Below are 23,612 nucleotides of genomic sequence, written 5' to 3' on the forward strand. Positions count from 1 at the left end.
CTTTTGATTTATGGCCTTCTCTTTTTCACCCCACTGTTTATTTAGGAAACATACAGTATATTTCTTAATCTACCTTAGTTACCTATACTATTTAAAATCATATACTTCAGCATTCTTTTCTGATTTATCAACTTCACAAATTAAAACTGTTAAAAACCTTACTGGGTGAAATAAGATAATTAGTACATTTCTACTTCTTTCATTCTCTGCTCTTCACACTTCAGTTCACGCTCTAATCTTTGTTTTAATTGCTTGCATGTTTCTCATTTCAATTTAGCTTTCATATTTTTTTTATATCATGTATCTCTATCATTTCAATAGTGATAGCATGTTAATTCTGTGTTACAATCTTGACCACAGTTGTGGTCAAGCTTATTGGTTAAGCTAAATTGTCTGTTTAAGTGGATCCAGTGGCCTCACCTGTCTTTCCATACAATAACCTTCTCATTCTTGAGTTTAATAGTTTAATTTTTTTCCTGGTTAGGAGGAGTGTGTCTCAAGGAGAGTTTTCAAGTCAAATAATTAAATCATGAATTTCCTCACTCCTTGCTTATCTGGGAGTGTCCTTCTGTTGCTTCTCTTCTAGCTGCCTTTCATGTCATCCTGTCATCTTATCTCTTCCTTGATGTCTTGCTTCATAGAATTCTTACTCACTTCTAATTTCCTGACAGTGTAATCTGTTTTGTAAAATTGGTTTTGATGAGTAAGTTTTCTTTCAGAATATTTCATTTCCTTAGTCTCTCTTTTGAGTGCTGTGTATCTCTTCTGCATGTGTATTTTGGTGGACAGAGGGTTGCTTTACAGTCTTCACATAGGTTCCAAGTAAGGTTCCTTTTTCTCAGTTCAGTTCTGATCAAGCCATTTGCACAAAAGTCTTTTATACACCAAAAATGGAGCTGATCTCCTTCCTCCCAGCCTTGTTCCTGTGGTGTAGTTTTCCCAAGTGCTTTATGGAGCAAATCTGAATGATTTGTGATGTGAGTAATGCCTTTATTTTGATTCTTTTGATATGTTCACAGCTTCTCAGCCATTTATTTGTTCTGGGAAAGGAAAACAAATAAATGGCTGGGAAAAGGAATGTCTTTCTTACCTCACACCATCTTTCCCAAAATCTCCACCATGATTTTTTAATTAAAAAAAAAAAGAGTTTCAGAGACATGTGCTGTTTTCAAAATAAAGCTTTCAAAGAGTTTTCACACCCGCCAAACGGTTGTGTGGCCTACCTGTGGCTATTAGAGACACTAACTCAGAATCTGGTCTATTGATCAGCAAGAGCATTTTTTTTTTTTTTACCTCTATAGACAATGCTACCATCCTGACTGCAGCAAAGGATGTTTGTGAAATTTCTTCAGAATTGGCAGTTTTCCACACTGCCCTAGAGGCCACTGTGACCCATATTTGTGACATACCTCCAGTTGGCCTCTGAGTGGTGGGTCTCACTCACAACTCCAGGATCCTGGTTCCACCACCTGCTCCCACATATCCTTGAGCACATGAGTTAGTATTTCTCCACCTCAGTTTCCCGTCTCTGAAATGGGCATGAAAATCATAACTGCCATATAAATGTGTTGTGAGAATTAAAGAGTTAATATAGATAAAGCATCTCATTAAATACTAGCCGCCATTACTAGTATTATTGGAACTCAGTAGACTAGAGGGACCTTGGCATTGGATTCATCAGTCCAGGTTGACTGGCTATAGATTCCTCAGGACTTGGAATATATATTGGTTTCTCTAGGGCCATGAAAACTTCCACAGCCTGGCCGATGTCATTGCACACCTGTTAGACTGGGGTACACCATGAGCTGTACACGGGACTCTGCATGCAGCTGTCCACTGGCCTCAGCATTTTCTGATGCCTTTACTTGTTCTTCCTCAGGAGACACTTTTCTTTAGTTCAAAGAAGTGAATTTTCCACCGATTTCTATCCCGTGTCTGTGGACACTAATGCAATTCTCTCATGGCTACTTGTGCATATGTAGACCTTACATCATACAGGCAGTTAAAGAAAGACATCACTGTACTGTCTAAACTGCCCAGACATCCTTTCCATGTTCTGCATATTATATTTTGGAATAAATTATCATAAATGCTACACTGGTTGGCCGCTGTCCCAATTTGAGTCGTTTAAACTAGCTGAGTTAGAGAATGAAGTCTTTACATGTGGGGTTTCTCTCTGCATCAACTCATTGTAAGACTATTAAGCATATGTGAAACCTTTTAAATATAAAAGAGTGTTTTCTTATGTCTATATAGATAATGTAAATACCATTGAGTTATTAGGCTCTTTTTCAGCGTAGGCTAATCAAGCATGCTGATTGTAATACAGCAAGTATCATTAATGAGACACTGGGATAGTACCTGCCTTTTCATATTCCCTTAGTCTTTGTGCATCAGCGTTTTTAATGGGGTCGGGGGATTAATTGGGAGGTTGGGATTGACGTATATATACTATGATGTGTAAAACAGATAGCTAGTGGGAACCTGCTGTATAGCACAGGGATCTCAGCTCCGTGCTCTGTGACGACCTAGGTGGGTGGGATGGGGGGTGGGAAGGAGGCCCAACAGGGAGGGGATACGTGTATACATAAAGCTGACTCACCTCACTGTACAGCAGAAACTAACAACATTGTAAAGCAACTATACTCCAAAAAAAAGAAAAGAGCAGTGGATCATATAATATTTACAACACAATTCATCTGATAAGTTTTGTGATGTTATAGCTGAAGCTTTAGATTAGGAAGCTTATTCCAAAGGATAAATCAGCATTTAACTAAATAATTATTTAGTAACTAAATAGCAATATTATTTAACTAAATATTCTTTAAAGTGTTATAACCTTTCAGTATTTACAAATACGTAAGACCCACCTGATGGGAAGCAATTCAACCAATGAGTACCTAGGACTTAGTAAGAAAATAAGAAAGAACTGATCTGCAGTGTCTTGAAGAAGAATGAACACGACTCAAGAAGGTAGTTTCCCGGGGATGAGAGCCAGAAGGTTACATAAATATTGTTCTACATACTCTGTGTGTTCATTTCCTGGATCTGATGAATCTCCTCAAAGTGCTACGGTGAGAAGTCCGTTCCTGCAGAGGATGGAATGGTTCCCGCCTTATGGAGAAAGAGGACCCCAACATCAAATATTACCCACACATTCTTGGCAGACGCCCGGCCTAATGGCACCCCATGGTCAGAAACATCATCACAGCGTGGGTGCCTTCATACCTGGACCTCAGTTTAGAAGCTGTTTGACAGCTTAACAGATAAAACTTAGAGATTCTTTGAAATCATTGTCAAGTCAGATCCTGCCGTCATCTTGTGGAAACTACAGTAAATATTCGTACGTCTGCTGTCATTTCTGTCCTTTACTTTTAAATTATTTACCGAGAAAACTCTCTATGTAGGTTTATGCCTCATATTCCCCCATCATTCAGTTGTCATTACTGCTTTCATAAATTTAAAAAAAAAAAAAAAACAAGGAAGGAACTGAGTTTACCAGTTTCGTTTAGTTTTAGCACACTAACCACTCACTCAGAAAGCTCTGTGGCTACTTCGTGGACTTGGGTTGTGTGACCCTATGACCATGACCTTCTTAGTGTCTCTTATTACCTTCCAGCAAAGAATGTGATCAAGACTCTGGACAGGATATTGACGTTGATTTCATCCATGGTGTCAGTGTGCTTGCGGATTTGCTCTGTGTAAAATATGGATTTGATCTGCTTCTTTGGTTTCTCTCTTAAAACCCAGTGGATTTATGGCCATTCCTGGCAACCCTGGTACATAAACCCTCTGTTGATGGTAAGTGACCAATCCCACGTGGCCCAGACCCCTGCAGCACCCCGCCCTGGTCGAGGGAAGAATCCTCGGGAACTGAGTGGCTGTGGTCTGGCTCAAACTGTCCAGATGTGCTGGACAAGGCCACCTGGAAAGCTTTCTTAGAAAATTGACTCCTGTGTTTGGAGAAGATGATTGCAAAGTATTTATCTAGGAGTGAAGATCCAAGAAACCCTACAGCAAAAACACCAGAAAAGCCTGAAACTGTAGGAGTGATGCCATCATTTTAAAATCCTTCCATAAAAGGAAGAAGCCACAGTGGGGAGAGTTCAACTTCTGTATTAGAACAAGAAACTGACATTCCTTCCGAGGAGAACAAGGATCCAAGGAAAGTGAGTCGGCACAGGGTTCTTAGTGACTCTTCCATGACTTAAATTACATTTTACACCTTGAAAGATGAATTTAACCATCTCCTATGGGAAGGTCATCCATTCTAAAAGAAAGAAAAATGAACCTAAGCCAGTCGTGAAATGTTTAAATCCGTGTTAGACACAGGCTTTCCCTAGAGCATCACTAATAGGTTTTCTTGAGAAGCAGGAAAAGATATTACGGTTGTTACAGAAAATCTGGATGTGGTGGTGACTAAGGGAAGACCATGGACCTAACTGAATATTTTGACACTGATTCAATAGTGAATCATTACAGATGTCTCAAAAAACTGTTCTGTACGGTAATTAGTCATAAAGTAGAAATACACAATTTTACCAGAGTAGTGAATTCCACACTTACATGTGTGTGAAAGAAATACACAGAAAATGTGCAGCCATCCAATTAAGATATATAATGCCCCCCAAATGCCTGAATATATGCATTTATCCTAGGATGGTTTATTGCTAAGCCACACTGGATAACTGTCTCATTCGACTTCCTCAGCTGAAAAGCCCACCTTGCTGAAGCCTTGACTCACTGAGCAGCAGCAGTACAGAAGGACGGGTGGGAACACGGCTCTCTGCATGTTCCCCCGGCCTTGCGGCTTACCAGCTGTGTGACCTTGACCATCTAGGACCTGAGTGGCTGCATCAAAGGCTCTCACCATCTCTGGGCCTCGGTTTCCTCATCTGTAAAATGAGAATTCTGATGACGCCTCCCTGGCATTGTTAAATGTGTGGGTGTGTGAGTGTGTTAATCTGCATAAGCATTTGGAAGAGCTTGGGGCACAAAGCAGGCATCATGTTTGCGTAGAAAGGGACCCAGAGTGTGTCTAGGTCCTGAAGCTGGACTCTGGGCTCGAACCATGGTCCACACCGCTTGTAAGACCTTCCTGAGCTTCACCTCCATCCTCTTGGAAATGGAATAAAGAATAGCACCCACCTCACTGGAGCTCAGAACAGCTAGGAGTTCACAGCTTTCCAGAGCCTGGCTTGGCTGTACCTTCGCTGAAGCACTGGCCGTCCACTTGCCCCTTCTTGCCACATATGAAGCCATCTGCTTTCGGCCTTATTCTCTCTTTAAGATTTACAACTCTTTTGTTAGAACTTCAAGATTTAGCGTGTGGGACTGGGTGTTTTTATTGGTAACTTCTGTCTCCCACAATATCCCACTCCTCCCAGTAATCTGCTTTGGCTGCACTCAAGCTAGGTCTAAACCTCTGACACACTGACTTTATAAAGTCATTCTGGCCATTGTAAAAATACCCACCTCTTCCTGGTTTCTGCAGATGTGTGCAATCCTATTCCTCCTAAGTGGAGCTGGTTAAGTTTGGGGTTGGCAAACTATGGTCCCGGGGCCACGTGGAGCCCACCACCCGATTCTGTAAATAAGGTTTTATTGGAACACTTCTTGCCCATTCATTTACATGCTGCCTTTGTCTGCCAGGGCGAGGTTGAGAATTTAAAATCGTGTGGCCACCAGCCTAACATACATATCTGGCTCTTTAGTAAAACGTTTGCCAACTCCTGGGCTAGATGAAAGCATTTTTTCAGCAAAACAAGTGTCTTAATAGAAAATGATGACTCTATTATCTGTCACCCATTTTCAGGGCAAAATTAGTGTTAATGTTATCACAGCGACATAGTCCGACACCAGCATCTCACCCTGCAACCTCAGAAGCTTCCGGATGGGTTTCCACCACCCGTCTAGCTCCCCGTCTTTTGTCCATTCTGCAAGGGCCAGGGTCTTTGTCAAATACAAACCCGACATAGACACTCTGCTCCGTCAAGCCTGCCATGCCCCTCCATTGCTGTGCGCCTGGAACCCAGATCCCATTGTGTGGCCCCAGGATCCTCAGGGCCAGTCCCATCAAGTGCTCCGTCCTCTTGATCCCCGATCCTTGGTTACTAGGGCTTCTTGCCTCGCCTCCACCGGCCCTCCCACCTTGGCTTTCTGCAGCATCTATCTTCATGCTCACCCCTCTTAGGGTGTGTGTGTCCATCTCTTTTCACAGTTATTCTTGAAGACCCACCAGATCCAGGATCGGGTCTGGCTGAACCACATGCCCATGTGCATGGCCCGTGGGCTGCATGTCCGTGTTTGTTAAAAGGTGACCTGCATTCACTGTGTCACTTTGGCAAAGGGAATGCATGGAGTAGTGTGAAAGTGTTCCACGCAACATGTGTCAGGGGAATGTGAAGCTGGGAAACCACAAGTGACCTTGTGAGTCTGCAGTCAGGCTCTGGAGAAGAAGCAGGACCTGAGGTCAATTTTCCTGGGATGTGAGAAAGTTGCCAAAAGATGCCTCTGAGGGGTCACAATGTCCTACTCATGTTTCATGGGTGAGGAGTATTTCCTGATGTTGTTTGCTTGATGATGGCAGTGGACACAGTCCTCGCTCAGTGAGGGTGAGACGTAACCTACAGACGCTTAGGAATTATTGCTTCTTATGGCTGTTTGGTCCCAATTTCCTCTCTCCTTTTCTTCACTCTTGTCCTTCGTATGAGGAGCAGAGGTTCAGGGGGAACACTCCTATCAGAACGAAGCCTACAGACCTTTCCTTCTTGCTACTTCCTCTTTATCACAAAAGAGTCTCTCTCATTCCTTTAAAATGTGGGATTCTCATCGAGATTTGATTCTTGCCCTCCTTGCATTGTGATTTCTCCTGTTGAGCCCTGTCAGAAAGGAGCTAACTGAAGAGAAACACCAGGCTGGGAGAAGGAGTGAGTGAGCCTCATTGTGCAGGCTTAATTAGTGCTCTGCGCCTAGTGCTCTATACCTAGTACCCTGCACCTAGTACTCTATACCTATTACTCTGTGCCTAGTACTCTATACCTAGTACCCTGCACCTAGTACTCTATACTTAGCACTCTGCACCTAATACTCTATACCTAGAACTCTGTGCCTAGTACTCTGTGCTTGGTACTCTATACCTAGTACCCTGCACCTAGTACTCTGTGCCTAGTACTCTATACCTAGTACTATGTGCTTAGTACTCTATACCTAGTACCCTGCACCTAGTAGTCTGTGCCTAGTACTCTGTGCCTAGTACTCTGTGCCTAGTACTATGTGCTTAGTACTCTATACCTAGTACCCTGCACCTAGTACTCTATACCTATTACTCTGTGCCTAGTACTCTATACCTAGTACCCTGCACCTAGTACTCTATACTTAGTACTCTGTGCCTAGTACTCTATACCTAGTACCCTGCACCTAGTACTCTATACTTAGTACTCTGCACCTGGTACTCTATACCTAGTACTCTGCACCTAGAACTCTATACTTGGTACTCTACACCTAGTATTCTGAACAATCAGTATCTGGGGAGGAAGAGAAGGAGCACAGCAATGCAGCAGGTTCACCCGGGTGGTGAACTGTGTATTCTAGGAAATGGAGCTGACAAGGACTTCAGATAGTGAAGGAAGCACATTCATGTTAGCAATGAAACTAATTTTTCCTAGTCTCAGAATGGAGATTGGCTTTTATCAGACCAAACCCAGGAGCAAGGGGCCAATGTAGAGCCCATTCAGATGAGAAATGACAAAAATCTTGTACTAGTCTGGGTCCTCAGAAAAACAGAACCAGTAGGGTGTGTGTGCGTGTGTGTGTGTGTGTGTGTGTGTGTGTGTGTGTGTGTGTGTGTAGAGAGAAATTTTAAGAAATCAACTGATGTAGTTGTGAAGGCTGGCATGTCCCAAATCTGGAGAACCAGCAAAGGGTCAGTGCCATGGTTCAAGTCCAAAGGTCGTCTGCTGGCAGAATGTTCTCTTCTTCTGGGGAACCTCAGTCTTATGCTATTAAGGACTTCAACTGATTGGGTGAGACCCACCCACATTATGGAGAGCGATCTGCTTCACTCAAAGCCTACAGAGTTAAATGCTTACTTCATCTAAAAAACACCTCCCCAGAAACATCTAGAATAATGTTTGAGCAGATATCTGGGTTCCATTACCCGGTCCAGTTGACACATAAAATGAGCCATCATAGACCTGGATTTTGTCAGATGTGCAGGAGGGAGCAGTTTTGCTGGAGAAGAGGGAAGTAGAATCTATGATTTGGGGAGATGCAGGAAGGGTGGAGGATGGAAGCCAGGAGGGGTTCCACCCCCTGAAAGGGCATGCAGGGCAGAGGAGTGAAGGTGGGGACTGTCGTCTCCGGGTGGCCATTGCACCTCAGGTGGAGATGCTCTGTGGTGGAGATGCAGGGCTTTATATAGGTGAGGCGCTTATGGGGGATTTGGGGACTCTCACCAGAAGGAAGAGATGCTCTCCTTCAGCCCTCTGAAAAAAACAGTAAATTAAAGGAAACTCATTTAAAAATAACATACATACACCTACACCTTGAACCTTTATTTTCACTTAAAATACATACATGCGCCCATTTGCTAATTTTTTTTTTTTTTTTTTTTTTTGGCTGCATTGGGTCTTCGTTGCTGTATGCGGGCTTTCTCTAGTTGCGGTGAGCAGGGGTTACTTTTCATTGCGGTGCGCGGGCTTCTCATTGCAGTGGCTTCTCTTGTTGTGGAGCACGGGCTCTAGGCTTACCGGCTCAATAGTTGTGACTCATGGGCTCTAGAGCACAGTTTCAGTAGTTGTGGCGCACGGGCTTAGTTGCTCCACAGCATGTGGGATCTTCCTGAACCAGGACTCGAACCCATGTCCCCTGCATTGGCAGGCGGATTTCTTAACCACTGTACCACCAGGGAAGCCCCCTGCTAATTCTTTTAGTTATAGCCAAAGCTTATTTTGAGTAGGAAGATGCCTATTAAAGATCTAAGTTGATTACTTGCATAAAATATGCCCAATACCCATGATGTTCAGTATGAGTTTCTTGACAGAAGGCTGAAACTCGTCCTATTCATCCAGGTGCAAAATCATCTTAAATCTTTCATTTTTTCTTCATAGTTTACTTTTCTCTCAGCCACACCTAAGCTGAGAGCAATTCCATTTAATGACTGATCTCTACTGAGTCATTCCAAAGATTCAACTTAGTTTTCATAGGAGCAAGTGTCTCGTTTTCCATGCTCATGTTCCATTGAGCTACACCAAACTAATTATATTACACAATTCCTATAACAAGTTCGCTGGCAGAGGCAGATTTGAGGGCAGGCTCAGCTGCTTCCCCGTGTGCCCACTGTCACCAGGTGGTAGCAGAAGGATGTTGACAATGTGGACAAGGCTGGCTCTTCACCCCACCTGGCACTCAGCATGGTGTGGGCAGTGGCCTGGGGGTTTTGCCAATGGAGAGGCCCAACTGTCTGACAGGTCAGTTCAGAGTAGAGAGCTGCTCCTGAGGCTAGAAATGAACCCATGGCAGGAAGGCATTCATCCAGGTGGTGGTTCAGAGAAGAACAGATGTAGAGAATCCCTAGGACAGGCACTAATGGGGGAGGATCCCCCTGCTCTGTTCTCCTGGGGGCAGACATTGGAGGAGTCTCACATAGGAAGTTATATTGGTCCTTCCCAGTGGAAAACCAGTTGACTCCCTAGAGGGCAGGGTGGTAGAAGAGGGGTCTTTATAACCTAAATGGTGTCCTCAGCTATGAATGCAATCATTGTCACAACCTGCCATGCCCAAGCGAAATGTACATTACCGAAGCCCTTGCACCCCATGAAGCCTTCCTTGGGTAGGAACTGCATCTCCCCAGCTGTCAAGCTGTGTTGTTTGGGAGGATTGGAAGAGTGTCAGCACTGGACCTGTTTACCTTTACTTCTCAGAGCTCATCATTTTGAGGTGGGAAGGGCCAGAGCAGGAGGAAGCAGCTCTGGTCCATCCCAGCTCCTCAGCCACTTTGGTGTTGGGGGGTCTTTCTTCCTGAAGGAGCCTAAGCCTGCATGAATTGCACTCCCGGAAGCTCGGGTGCTGGGTCTGGGGCCAGGCACCTGCTCCAGATCAGTCTTTAAAGCCAGGAGGGCTGTGCAGAGCAGGGGCAGCTGGACCATGGGGCTGCTGGGCGATGGGGTTGCCTGGGTGGGCTTTTCACATTTGCCTATGACAGGGAGTGAAGGATGATGCCTCCTGCAGAAGAACCCACTCACCAGGCTTTTCCCCTGATGTTTTAATGGCACATCTCAGTTCTTATAATCGTTAAAAATAACATCAGTACAACTTTAATACAAAGGAGGGAGCAAAGGCACTTACCACCTTCAAGAGCCAGAGCGCTGGACTCTCCTGAGGAGCAGGTGTCCCATTTCTCAGAGTGTGTTCCCAACCCTGATGGTCATCTCGGCCACCAGGCTGGGGAAAGAGGGCTTTGTAAAAATTCAGGTTTTTGACCCTCAACCCCAGATTTGTGATTCCTGCAGAATGGAGGAGAGGCCAGGGATGTGCAGATGCTTGAGGGGCCCGCCATGCAGCTGTGGTTGGGGAAACATGGTCTCAGCCCCAGGCTAGGTCACAGGGTCCTCTCAGCCCCTTGGTGCCATCCTTGGGCACGAGAATTGGAGATGTTAAACTTGTTAAAGTGGAGGGAGGTACCGCCTACCCAGTCATTACTCAATTTCAGTTGCAACTTGGCGTAGATTGCTAACTCGCCTACCTGTGTGCAGTTACCACCTGAGTTTTTTTTTTTTATCCCATAGCAGAGGGGTTTGTGATACAAAGAGTTGGGTACTGAGTGGATGTAAAAGAGGAGTGAGAGGGGGTTGCCTTCCCCACGTTGAACTCTGATGATGGGAAAGATGTTTATTCTTTCCAGAGCGGAGATGAGTCCTGAGGACAGTGCTGTGGGGGTTCCCTGCATCCTCTTTGCATCTTCCACTCCCTCTGTGACTGTCTTTGCTTCTTGGGCTGCCATTTCCCCATCCGTAAAACACAACCAGAAAAGCAGACCATTTCTGCAGTCCTTCCCAGCTCTACTGGTCAGCCTCTTTTTTTCCAATTTTCCATGGAAACCAGATGGAGGAGCAGCCCCACAAAGAACCAGCCCTTCATTGTCCCTCAGAATCTAAGGACTTCCCTTTCACCTTCTATGAGCTGAGGGTTTTCTTTTGAGCTAATGGGATGCACACACCCTCTGTGGTCTGCAGAGAAGAACCTTCAGATGAAGGATTTTTGCTGAAACAGGGAATTATTGGGGTTGTCTGCAACAGCGAGGTAGGTTTCTTTCACCTGTGTGTCCCTCATAATTCCATTTCCCTGCCTCCCATGTATAACTGAATCCTACTGATTCTTCTTAAGATAACATCCGATGACAGGACAATGAGACAGGAAAATCTGGTAAAAAAATAATAAAAATCTCCATGTCTTTGGCTTCTCACAGTCCATAAAATTAACACCCACCACACCTCCTTTATGGGGAGCTTTTGATGTCCTGCAGTTTGGCTCGATGTGAGTCAGCAAAGAAATGCCGCATTTAAAGCCGAAAATTTACAGTCCTGTGTCTGGCTCGTTATAAATCTCTCCTTCAGTTTCACATCAAACAAAGTAGTTTAACTTTCGAGGCTGAACAAAATGAAGTCACTGTCAAGCTGCAGGCTTCCAAGTGCTGATGGCAAGAGCTTGGCTTCCCGATCCAGGTCCCCTGTTTCCTGAAGTCTGGCCCCGTCCTTGCCAACCAGTGGTCAGCCATGGACTTTCCCTTCTGAGGTGATGGTGGAGGCCAGTCCCCAGCATTGCTTCTAGAAGAATGCGTCCAGCAGACAGTCGGAGGGTTCAGAACATCCCTGCAAACAGGCTGTGGTGGAGGGGGATGCATGTGTGTCCGGCGTGTTGCTGTCACTTCTAATGCACTTACTACTGGACCCCGGGAGGATTTGCTCCAGACGTTAGAGTGTAAGCACAGAGCGCAAGCTGTTTGTCCAGGAACTCTGCCCCACCGACACCGTTCACTTACACATTTGGTTACCAAGATCGTTGGCCCTCTCAGAGCTGGATTTCTGCCCTGGAACTTGCCTGGAGTGCAGCTGGCATCCTACGATGCTGATGAAACATCCTTAGACATAGACCAATAATTCCCCAGTCAGCAGATGGACCAGGCCCGCTAATGGCCTGTGCGTGGCCCGCTGCCAGATGGGCTCAGGAATCAGCTTCCCTCCCTCCTCGTCCTCCCAAGACCTCTGATCCCGGCTGCTGTGCTTTCCGCTCACAGCCTGCCTGTCCTCTTTAAGTTAACTTCTTAGCTGGCTTTTTTTTTTTTTTTCCCCTGTGGCTAAGGCAGATTTTTCAAACTGTCATCTGTTTATTGTTGGATGTGCACTGTTACCTTGGAAACAGTTCATTTAGATGAAAAGCGTGGTAAATCTCAGATCACCTATACATGTGACGGGGCTGTAGTTTCATACAAAGACAAGGTCCTTCTGTCTTCAAATCCCACACGCTGCCCTGCCCGTAGGGCCGCAGTGGCGTCAGTCATAGGCCCTGGGCCACTGAGTGTGGAGCCTGTGAATGTCTGTGTTTATAGTCACAGAGGATTTTAACGATGATGTCGGAAAGTAAAAGTGGGCGATTTGACTAAGTACAGCCTACCTGAAGGTTGTACCGGGTACACTAGCACGTGAAGGTCGTGACTGACCGATGTGGGAGACACCTTGTAATCGGAGCTGTGTCTGAATGTTGTCCTTCACCCTGTCCAGCTCGCACCTCCCTGGAACTAAATCCAGCTGTGAACGTGGCCTTCTCTAGGTTCAGGCTGTGACCCGGGTTCTGCCCCGTCATGACTCCTTGTGTTTATTGAGTTAATGAAAGACCACTCCGCAGAAGATCAGAAGTTATTCCTGAAAATGGAATTGGCTTAGTGCTTCAGCTTGAAACTTTGAAGAGAACAGAAGAAGAAACTGAAACCGAATTCCAAACTGAAGGGAACAGCTCCTAATGCTGAATCCGTGACAGCCCTGGGCTGGCCGTGGGTGATGGTCCGCTGTAAGCCTCAGGCGCTGGTCCCCACCGAGGGTGGCCTCTGAGCCTGAGTGCCAGTTACAGCACCGTGCCTGCCTGGCGGGGGGGGGGGGGGGGGGGTGCTTCATGACAACGTATTTCACTAAACCAAATACCCTTGTTGGGAATTTGCATTTTTCAAAGGAAACATTAAATAACCAAAACCAAAACGTTATTATTTTTTTTTATGAGGAGGTGAAAGTCATTTTCTGATAAACAAATAATTACTGTTGACAATTAGGGATGTTGAATATGGAACAGATGGTGCCAGGAAATTGTGCCCAAACTGTTGAGTGACAACCATAAATTCCACCACCTCTCCTGGCAGCACTGAGGGCTGTAAGGGTGAGCCCCAGGGGAGCCCTCAGCCAGGGCAAGTACTGTGGTGGCCGGGTAGCTGAGTCCTCCAGATCCTGCCGGGGAAACCTGACTGATTTGGGTTATACCATCCACCTGCTTTGTTCCAGATGGCAAACTTGAAAAACCAGAACAAAGCAGGACAGGTATGGCCACTGGTAGCTACCCAACACACCTTGTTCTGCTCATGGAACCCTCAGACGTCAGCACAGAAGCTTGCATGGATTTCGATTCTTTCATAAGCTGAAATCAAGACATTTCCCCAGAGCTCTGCCTGTGAAACAAAGCAGACACTTGGCATTTCCAGATGCTGTGTGAACGATCTTTGTTCAGGACCACTTCTTAATGATGTGCAGAAGAGAAGGGCAGAGAGTGGACCAACCCAGTTGGAACAGCTTAAGATGGTGGAGATAGAGGACTTAACTCAGGGGTGTGAAAAGCCTTGGAGGAGCCAAGACGCCTTTGCACACCAATTACAGTTTATGAGGCTGCGGGGTTGAGAGAGCAAACTTAAGAAGTGGGAGGAAACATAAAAACAACAGAAAAGCAATGGAGAAGATCCAAATGCAGACTCATCACAGCCAGGAGGCCAAAGCCCATGTTTCATAAGGGTTAGGCATAATTTCCGTGGTTTAACATGATATTAAAGAACGCTAATCTTGTTGACATTGAAAAATGGAAGCATTTCCACGGTTGATAGAGAACAGTTCCTACAAACCTGACATAGTTTATTATTATATGAGTAAAACTTTGCATTCTTTTTAAATAATTTTCTTAGAAATATAATAGAGTCTGTTCATGAGAAACACTTGGTATAAAATAGTTCAAGGCTTCTACAAACAAAAATAGATAAAAATATCATGGTACACCTCAGGCTAAAGGCACCAGGTGATACTGCAGGGCTGCTGAGAGCCCAGGCATGGCGGGGGGCGGATCATTTCCACTTCCCATCCAGGGGAACTTTCACAGGAGTCCAAAATCTGGCTCTAAAATGATTTGGGTCACAGACCCCTTTGAGAACTTGAGGAAACATGCTGGTGGTTTGCTCAGCAATCTTGGAGGCATGGTCCACCTAGAACTTGTAGGATTTCAGGTGTCTGTGGATCTCCTGGTCCTTTATGCCTTTATTTCCTTATTTAGATATTCATCTACTCAGTCTGGTACTGCAAAATATTACAGACTCTGAAAATATGTTCATGGAAGCTTTTCAGGGTAAGAAAAATGTTTGTTTTAGACATTGAGTTATAAAAATGCTGAATTTAAAAGTTGCTCATACTTCCCTCAATCATGTTAAAAGAATAACATATATTTACACACACACACACACACACACACACACACACACACACACACACACAAAGCACCTGAATCAAAGGTGAGGAGCTAATGAGGAATCATTGTCCCCGGGAGGAGGGATGGTGAGTACTTTCCTCCTCCCTTGTTGTGTTTCTCCCCACGTAACCCGGTGCACACACTCTGTCCTCACAGAATCTCTTCTGTTGGTACAGCATCTCTGAGAGGCCCCTAGTGAGCTCTCGGCCAGGCTTTCTGGACACTGCTTTGCATCCTCAACCCAAGTGTGACTGTCCAGGCACCCTGTGTGGGGAGAGGATGGAGGCCACCAAGACAAAGGAGAACCAGGCATCTTCACAAATCCTGTCTTCCCTCCAGATTCAAGAGGAAATCTTGTTCTATCAGTTCACACTCAGAAATGCTGTGGAACAGGACACAAGTTTTCTGCTCGGGGCCCTTGAGCCCTCCTCCTAGACTTGGCCTAGGCAGAGCCTCACGACAGCTTCCTGGGCCCTGCTGTCCTTCGATGTCCCATCACGCTGACAGCTGGACACATCGCCGGACCCTGCTCCACCTGCAGGGGTCACGCTTCTCTGTCTGAGGGAAGGAGATCACGGCTTTTCCTTTCTCCTTGGGGATGATTTTTGACCACCACCGACACGGAGCCCCATGGGCCCTGAGTTTTCTGTAGAATTTTCAAATGTTGCTTACACGCCCTGAACAGGGAGACAAATATGAGTGGAAATCAAGTCCTCTTAGAGTCCAAATGGCAAATGGCCGTCTCCCCGGGACCCAAGGACGTCCGTCCAAATGGGTACTCCTTACTGGACCGCATCTCACCTCCCGGCTCTCCCGCCCCAGACGGGCCCCACCCTGGCTGTGCCCTCAGCCCTCCTGCGGGTGGACTTGTGCAAAGCTTTGGGGACACATGCAGGCTTATCTGAGAGCAAATGGTGATGCCACGGGGCTGAGCTGGACCCAACCTCCCCACCTCCATCATCTGCCGACATGCCTATCGACAAAGAATGCTTTTACAGTCAGAAGAGAGAGAAACAGGGCTGCTTCGAGAAACATCCTCGAGCATCAGCAGCTGCTAACAAATTGAAAGAAAGACGAGCAGACATTATAGGTCTCCTGCTGGAAGTCATCACTTTTAAAGTAATCACACAAAACAAACAAACAGACAAAAAACCCCGCATCTGACAAAGGCATTAGATTCACCTAAATTACAGGAAGTGCAGAGGAGCATACTAAGTGATACCACAGAGATGTAACTTGCAAAGTCCTGAAATCAGCAAAAAAAAAAAAAAAAAAAAAAATGGAGACGCAGTAAGGTATGCAAACTTTCTGTAACAGATAAATGGAATAGAAAAATAAATGAGATTACAGAAGAACCTACAGACTAAAAGAGAAGAAAGACACATCAACCAATTGCAAACTATGAGCTTTATTCAGATTCTGACTCTGACGAGCGATGAAATTTTGACATTGACGACATACTTGGGAATGGAACGCTGAATATTTAATGGGGATTATCGTTAAAAATTTTAGATGTCACCATGGCATTGTGGTTATATTGAAAAATCTAAGACTCCTTATCTTTTAGAGATGTGAATTGAAATATTAATATGTCTAGAATTTGCTTCAAAATGCTATAGGGATGGGGGCATAAACTGATCATCTTTGGAGCTGAGTGGACATGGAGGGCCTTTATTTTTGTACAAGTTTGAAATTTTCTTTAGAAAAAAGTTTTCTAAAGAAAAAAACTTTCTTTAGAAAAAAGGGAACAGACACACTGTTGAGGGGAGTTATTTCCAAGTACAAGTGAACCCGAAAGCCAAGGGAGGGGAAGCATGACCACCAGGAATGCTAATCGTGGAAGTTAGAAGGGGTAGGGGCTCAGGGAGACTGCCTGGCAACTGAAAATAACTGTGCACCTATAGACAGTAGGTGGGAAATGATGCAGGTCGATGCCTGCACAGACACGGCCCTCCGCTCTGGAGAGCTGGCACTGTCCCTCACTGTGGGTCTCTCTGTCCCCCAGGTGGTCCGTGGGGAACTGGAGCGCCTGCAGCCGGACGTGCAGTGGAGGCACCCAGAGCCGGCCCATACAGTGCACGCGGCGGGCACACTACAAATCGGAGCGGGTCTCCGCCAGCCTGTGTCCGCAGCCCATGCCCTCCAGCCGACAGGCCTGCCAGCCTCAGAGCTGCCCACCCGCGTGGAGCGCCGGGCCCTGGGCGGAGGTAATGGGGCAGGGCCAGCGTACGGGGACGGCGGGGCCCCTCCTAGGCAACGTGGGGCTGGAGTCTTACCAGGCCTTGAAGGAGCTGACGCGCTCTTCCCGTGCAGTGCTCTCGAACCTGCGGGAAGGGGTGGAGGAAGAGGTCCGTGGCCTGTAAGAGCACCAACCCCTCGGCCAGGGCGCAGCTGCTGCCCGACGCTGTCTGCACCTCGGAGCCCAAGCCCAGGACTCACGAGGCCTGTCTGCTCAGGCGCTGCCACAAGCACAAGAAGCTGCAGTGGCTTGTGTCCTCCTGGTCCCAGGTAGGTGCACTGGTCCCAGGTGGGTGCACTGGTCCCACTTGGGTGCACTGATCCCAGGTGGGTGCACTGATTCCAGGTAGGTGCACTAGCTCCAGATAGGTGCACCTGATTCCAGGTAGGTGCGCCGGGTCCCAGGTGGGTGTACCTGGTCCAAGGCAGGTGCACTAGTCCCAGGCAGGTGCACTAGTTTGAGGTAGGTGCACTGGTCCCAGGTAGCTGCACTGATCCCAGGTGGGTGCACTGGTCCCAGGTGGGTGTACCTGGTCCCAGGTACGTGCACTGATCCGAAGGGGTTGCACTAGTCCCAGGTAATTGCACTGGCCCCAGGTAGGTGCACTGGTCCCAGGTAGCTGCACTGATCCCAGGTGGGTGTACCTGGTCCCAGGCAGGTGCACTAGTTCCAGGCAGGTGCATTAGTTCCAGGTACGTACACTGGTCCCAGGTAGGTGCACTGGCCCCAGGTAGGTGCATTTGGTCCCAGGTGGGTGCAGTGGCCCCAGTTGGGTTCACTGATCCCAGTTGGGTGCACTGATCCCAGGTAAGTGTGCCAGGTCCCAGGTGGGTGCACTGGTCCAGGTAGGTGCTCCAGGTCCCAGGTGGGTGCACCAGGTCCAGATGAAACTGGGTCGACCAGCTCCTGCCTTGGGGCTGCCTCTCATCTGGTCTCTCTGCTTCCACTTCTCCTCTGCTTCTTCTTCCCCCGAGTCTCTGATCCCTGCCCATAGTCCAGTATTCAGTCCTCCCTCCTGGCACGCACTCGTTGGAGTGTCCGGCTTTCTCATCACATCCCTGGCGTACCTCACCCAGGTCATCCACGCGCTCATCACTCCCTCGTGTTGAGCAGCGATTGAGTGGGTGAACGGGTGCAGGTGTGAGGGGAGGGGTGTTCATTGCGCTGACCATGGGGTGGGGGCACCCACTGCACCCCAGAACACCTGCAGCCACTTCTCTGGCCATGCTTAGGCAGTAGAGCAGGTGGATGACCTCAGGAGACAGAGGACCCGTTCCCTGAGAGGAATGTGCATAGGCAGGCTTCTCATTTGGGGAAGAGACTGCTTGTGCTGGGTTTGCTCAATGCCTTGTGCTGCTGAAGGCTGGGAAGCCCCTGATCTGCACTGTCGGGGGACTGTCCCAAACCCTGCTTCTCTGAGACCAACATTTGGAAACACGAGTTTGGAGTGTTAAAGGTTTTGTGCCTCGCTTTGGCCCAAGTTGGGGCCGGACATCCTGCTGGGGAGCAGACAGAGCTGCCCACCCCCGTGCCCGGGAGGGGACATCGGGAGGCCATGCCAGCCCCCTGCCCGGGCGCAGCGAGCCCAAGGGTTGCCTGAGCGGCCTGTGAGAGGCTCCTTCAGAGAGGTGTGCATCACTCAGGGGCACAGGAGTCAGTAAAGCACAGCGGACATCAGAAAGCCAGCCGCCCAGAGAGCAGCATCCGCCGCCACCCTCGGGAGCTCGCCTGTGATCCCAGCTGCGGGGCTGCCTTTCTATAGCGGACATGAAGAGAAAGGCCCCAGCTCCCGGATCCCGCGCCCTCAGGGGCAGACTCGGGGCCACAGCCCCCGTACCCACACCTCCACTGGCAACCTGCTCAGGAGGGAGAAATGAATCAATAAAGGGATGGTGTGCCGAGCAGGGCATTTAACCCGGGTGAGACGACACTTCCGTTTGCCACTGAAAACTAAAAACATCATCACTCTTGGATAAAGCCTGTTTCTGCTAAGGTAGAATTCCTGGTCCTCTGTCTCCTGGGACCTGGGAACATCAGAGTCTCTAGGACTGAATCGCGTTGTCATTAGAAGACTTTTGTTTCTGTGCATATCCCCAGAGGCTAAGTCCTTAGGAAGGAAGCAACTTGGGCTGTGTCCTGGAGGTGTCCCCCTGGGAAGCCCTTGCACTGAATGTATAACACATACGGGTGCATACACACACACACACACACACACACACACACACACACACACACACACACACATCCCAGAACTTCTCTCTTAGGCATGGCCCCTGCAAGGCCCTGGGAAGAGTCCTCCAGCTCATTCCTGGCATCAGGACACACTGAGCACACCTGTAAGCCAGGTCTGAACATGAGTGTGAGGCCAGAACCCAGGCATCTGGGCTCCTCCACTTATGTGATCTGCGGAAATGTCAGCCCAAGGCAGCAATGCCAGCCACTGGGACCTTCCCCGTGACCTCCGAGCTGACCTTTTGGTCTTCTCTGTCATCCCTCTGTGGCAGGTGTCTGCAGCCTCTGCCTGGCCACAGATTTGCCCAGAGTCCCACCGCCCATGCCAGAAGGTCTGGCTGCAGTGACAGCTCAGGCTCAGAGCACATCACCGTGGGATCGAGTAGGTTCGCTGTCTGTGCTCGCTGTCTTCAGGGCAGCACTCGACTTTCTGAGGATGACTGTGAGCCCTGGGTTTCCCCTGCCTGCCCCTGCTTTAGGGGCCAGCATCATGCTGCAGTTGGGTGGTGTGAATCCATGGAGCTGTTACATTTCAGTGCATTCTGGTGTCAGGTACAGCCCAACATTTCAATTTCCCAGTGAAGCAGTAGCTCCAAAATTACTCTCTTCACGGTTTCTGATTGCCCTGCCCCAACTCATGCCCCCAGTGCTAGACCACTGTGACCACAAGGTCTTCCTTTTTATGGCAGATACTGTAACACCTTTTTAACATGCCAAGGTCCCATGTATTCCACTGACCATTTATACTTAGGAAAACGGTCAAGCTGATATAACCAGGAGGCTTCTTGACTCAATGATTTTGTAGAAGAGACAGCCACCACAGGAGAAATACCTTTCACTCTCATCCTTTGTTGTCTTTTCTTTTCAGTGCTCTGTTACATGTGAAAGAGGAACACAGAAAAGATTCTTCAAATGTGCTGAGAAGTACAGTTCTGGGAAGTACCGCGAGCTGGCCCCGAAGAAGTGCTTGCACCTACCGCAGCCCCACCTGGAGCTGGAACGCATCTGCGCCCCATTCCCCTGCCCTAAGCACCCCCTGTTCGCGGCTGCAGGCTCCCCACAGGCCGACTGGTTTGCCTCGCCCTGGTCTCAGGTAGGGGTGAAGGGAGGGCGAGCAGAGCCCCTGCTCAGTGTTGGTGGCTGGCCTGGGTGGAGAGGTTCCGGCTGGATATGAGCTGCTCGAAAGCAGATAGTCACAAAACAACCATCCCGACTGGTATTTACCCAGAGATCACTTTGTGGCAAGTGTCCTGCTAAGTGTTTTACTGTGTATCCTACACACTGACAGGTGGGTAGATACATACATGCATACATATATGTACATTTTATATATACAGTCCCCAGTGCCTACCAGGGCACCGAGCCCATACAGAGTATTCACAGAATATTTGCTAAATATGGAATTCTAAATGAAAAACAAATTCAATGAGTGACTCAGGGGGGCTTCCCTGGTGGTGAAGTGGTTAAGAATCCACCTGCAAATTCAGGGGACACAGGTTCGAGCCCTGGCCTGGGAAGATCCCACATGCCGCAGAGCAAATAAGCCCGTGTGCCACAACTACTAAGCCTGCACTCTAGAGCCCGCGAGTCACAACTACTGAGCCCACGAGCCGCAACTACTGAAGCCCGCGCGCCTAGAGCCCGTGCTCTGCAGCAAGAGAAGCCACCGCAAGGAGAATCCCGTGCACATGTGTTTCTAGTCACTGAGGATCTCCCCAAGTCTGTGTACCTGATGGGATGAGGGAGGAAAGCTCCCAGAGGAAGCATCGGGAATGTGGCCAGACCAGCTCCTAAAGAAGCAGGCTGCTGGGTCCCCAGCTCCACAGAAATGTGTAACCAGTGTTGATCTGGGTAAGCTTTACTAAGGACTGAACAATTACTGTTATTGATCTGCCAGTGGGGCAGGCCACATCCCAGGCAAGACACGCTCGTCTGCACCACCTGTCCTGGAAAGGACATCAGTGTTCTGTGTGGAAATCAGTGCCAGCCAGGGGCCAGGCAGGAGGAGTGACTGGTGCAACCACAGTGCTTAGCCAGACGGGACCAGTGGTGCCAGACTTTGACCAGCTCTCCCTCCATCTGAGTCTCCTCACGTATTTCCTGGCCTCCGGGACCCGTCTTCAACCCCTCCTGATGCAAAATCCCTTTCCTGAGGCCCCTGCACCATGACAGCCGCTGTGCGTGGCTCCTCTCAGAAGGGACACCACACCCTGCCTCCTGGGCATGTCCTGTGTCTTGCCGTGAACAGTGTCGCCAAAACTCATGTCCACCCAAGACCTCAAAATGCGATCTTATTCAGAAATAGGAAGTTTGCAGGTTTAATTAGCTAAGATGAGGTCATTCTGGATTTGGGCGAACCCTAACCCAATGACCAATGTCCTTATAGGACACACAGGGGAAAGGTCATGTGATAATAGAGGCAGAGGTCACATTGATGCAGCTATGGGCCCAAGAACACCCAGGATTGCCGGCAGCCGCCGGACTCTGGAAAAGGATGAGCAGATTCCCCCTTAGGACCTCCAGAAGAGATGGAACTTGCTCCTTCTGCCAATGTCTTGATTTTATACTTCTGGCCTCCTGAACTGAGAGAGTTGTTTCTGCTGTTTCAAGCCCCCCAGCTTGTGGTCATTTGTTCCAGCAGCCCTGAGCATCTAACATGGTTGTTATTGGTGTTACCGAATCTAGCCTGGGTCTGCTTGCCCAATGCACAGCAAAGCCAATCTACTGACACCATTTTGTGGTGAAGGAAGGTACAATGTTTACTGCAGGCACCAAGCAAGGAGAACAGCCTCAAAAAGACCTAAACTCCCTGACAGCTTTCAGGAAAGGGTTTTTAAAGACTGAGGGAGAGGGTTACGGGGTACTTGATCAGCTTGTTCACAGTTCCCTGATTGGTTGATGGTGAGGTAACAGGGTGGTATTTCAGGAATCTCAGTTGCCGATTTTCTGGCCCCAACCGGTATGGGCTCTATGTGCTCGTTGGTGGTCAGCATGCAGTTGACTTTCTCTGGTGGGGTTTCAGTGTCTGCAAAACAACACAAGGACATGGCTCAGGATGTTATCTGTAGCCCTTGAGGAGGAACCAAAGGTCCTTGACTTTGTTTTATGGCTAAACTATTATTTTGTATTACTGGACTGTTTTCCTTTGTTTCAGCATTTTTTAACTTCTCTGATTAAATTTTAATTTTTGGTACTTGGGGAAGGCCTAGGAGGTTAAAGCTTTTCTACAAACAAGAGGTGGGGGACACTGGGGGTGTCTGTCCCCAGGAAGGCCCTGCAGGGTGCTGCTCATTTTCAGTTGTGTCCTTGTCCCATCATGTTTCCTCCTGACCCCCCAAGGGTGACTCCCAGCAGCAAGGGCTGTGTCTTAAGTTCCTTCACATTCCTCTTAGCCCAGCTTGCAGTCTGAGGACAGTGGGCATGTGAGCTACAGCAGCTGAATCCGACAATACCATGGTGTCCACCAGCACAGGGGTTTCTCCAGAAGGAGGAATGTGAATCTCAGAGGGGAGACCTCAAGGCTCTGTGACCCACAGTCCCCTGATCCAGGAATGGCCAAGAGGTGACAGGCGGTGGGCTCTTTCACTCTCAGCTCTCCTGATTCCCCACAGACTGGGGTCCCCAAGCATGGCACTCACCCTCCCTCATGTGTGCCCGCCACCCACAATTCTATTGAACAATCTTCTGACGTAAACTCAACCCTGAATGCAAACCTGAAATGAACAAGTTTGACAGAGCAAAAATCACACAGAATTATGATTTTTATCTAAGGCCAAAGGAAACAAACGGAAATATATATTGGAACCAAATTAATCCACCACGGAATTTTTTTCAGTATTAGCTAAAATTTTACTAGAATAAAACCATTTTAAAATCCCCCCAAATGAAGCCCCAATTCATTCTGTTGGAGCTCTGCTGTGTATGTGAGCCCAGGATTGGCTGGTAATCAATAATCTTCTCTAGAAATCGCAACATCCCAGCCCGGCCATTGCCGTCCCTCTGGTGCCTCTGCCACATCCCTGGTCCCAGACTCTGAGCTCTGAACAAGGAAACCATCCCTCAGTCCTTGGAGCGGAAGAGGCAGAAAGACCTCCCACCCACTGTATGCACTGCCCTCTAGCTGTGTTCTTGCTTTGCTTGGTTCCTCTTATCTTCAAACTCGATGTTGCTTTTTCATTTACAAATATATGAACTCCTCCCCAAATGGTATTTAAATTATAATTTGTTTAATTTAGAATATTGGACCAGGGGACCTTTGAACCACATCCTTTTCAAGCATTTGCTGTTTTTAAGTAGGTCAAAAGTATCACTTGCTACACACGTTTCCCTTCTATTTTCCTCTGAGTGCACAGGCTTTCCAGCAAGGTGAAGG

At 47.9% G+C, this 23,612-nt stretch overlaps 1 protein-coding gene across 1 annotated transcript in view; it reads left to right on the forward strand.

Annotated features, from left to right (window-relative positions):
• ADAMTS16 (ADAM metallopeptidase with thrombospondin type 1 motif 16) overlaps positions 1 to 23,612 on the forward strand; it is a 163,003-nt gene that overhangs the window by 131,809 nt on the left and 7,582 nt on the right. The window contains exons 19-21 of the mRNA XM_073801842.1: positions 16,775 to 16,976; positions 17,083 to 17,277; positions 20,109 to 20,333. Of these exons, the coding sequence (XP_073657943.1) occupies positions 16,775 to 16,976; positions 17,083 to 17,277; positions 20,109 to 20,333 (622 nt within the window). The remainder of the gene's footprint in view (positions 1 to 16,774; positions 16,977 to 17,082; positions 17,278 to 20,108; positions 20,334 to 23,612) is intronic.

This window comes from Tursiops truncatus, chromosome 3, assembly GCF_011762595.2.
Source record: "Tursiops truncatus isolate mTurTru1 chromosome 3, mTurTru1.mat.Y, whole genome shotgun sequence".
Lineage (NCBI taxonomy): Eukaryota > Metazoa > Chordata > Mammalia > Artiodactyla > Delphinidae > Tursiops > Tursiops truncatus.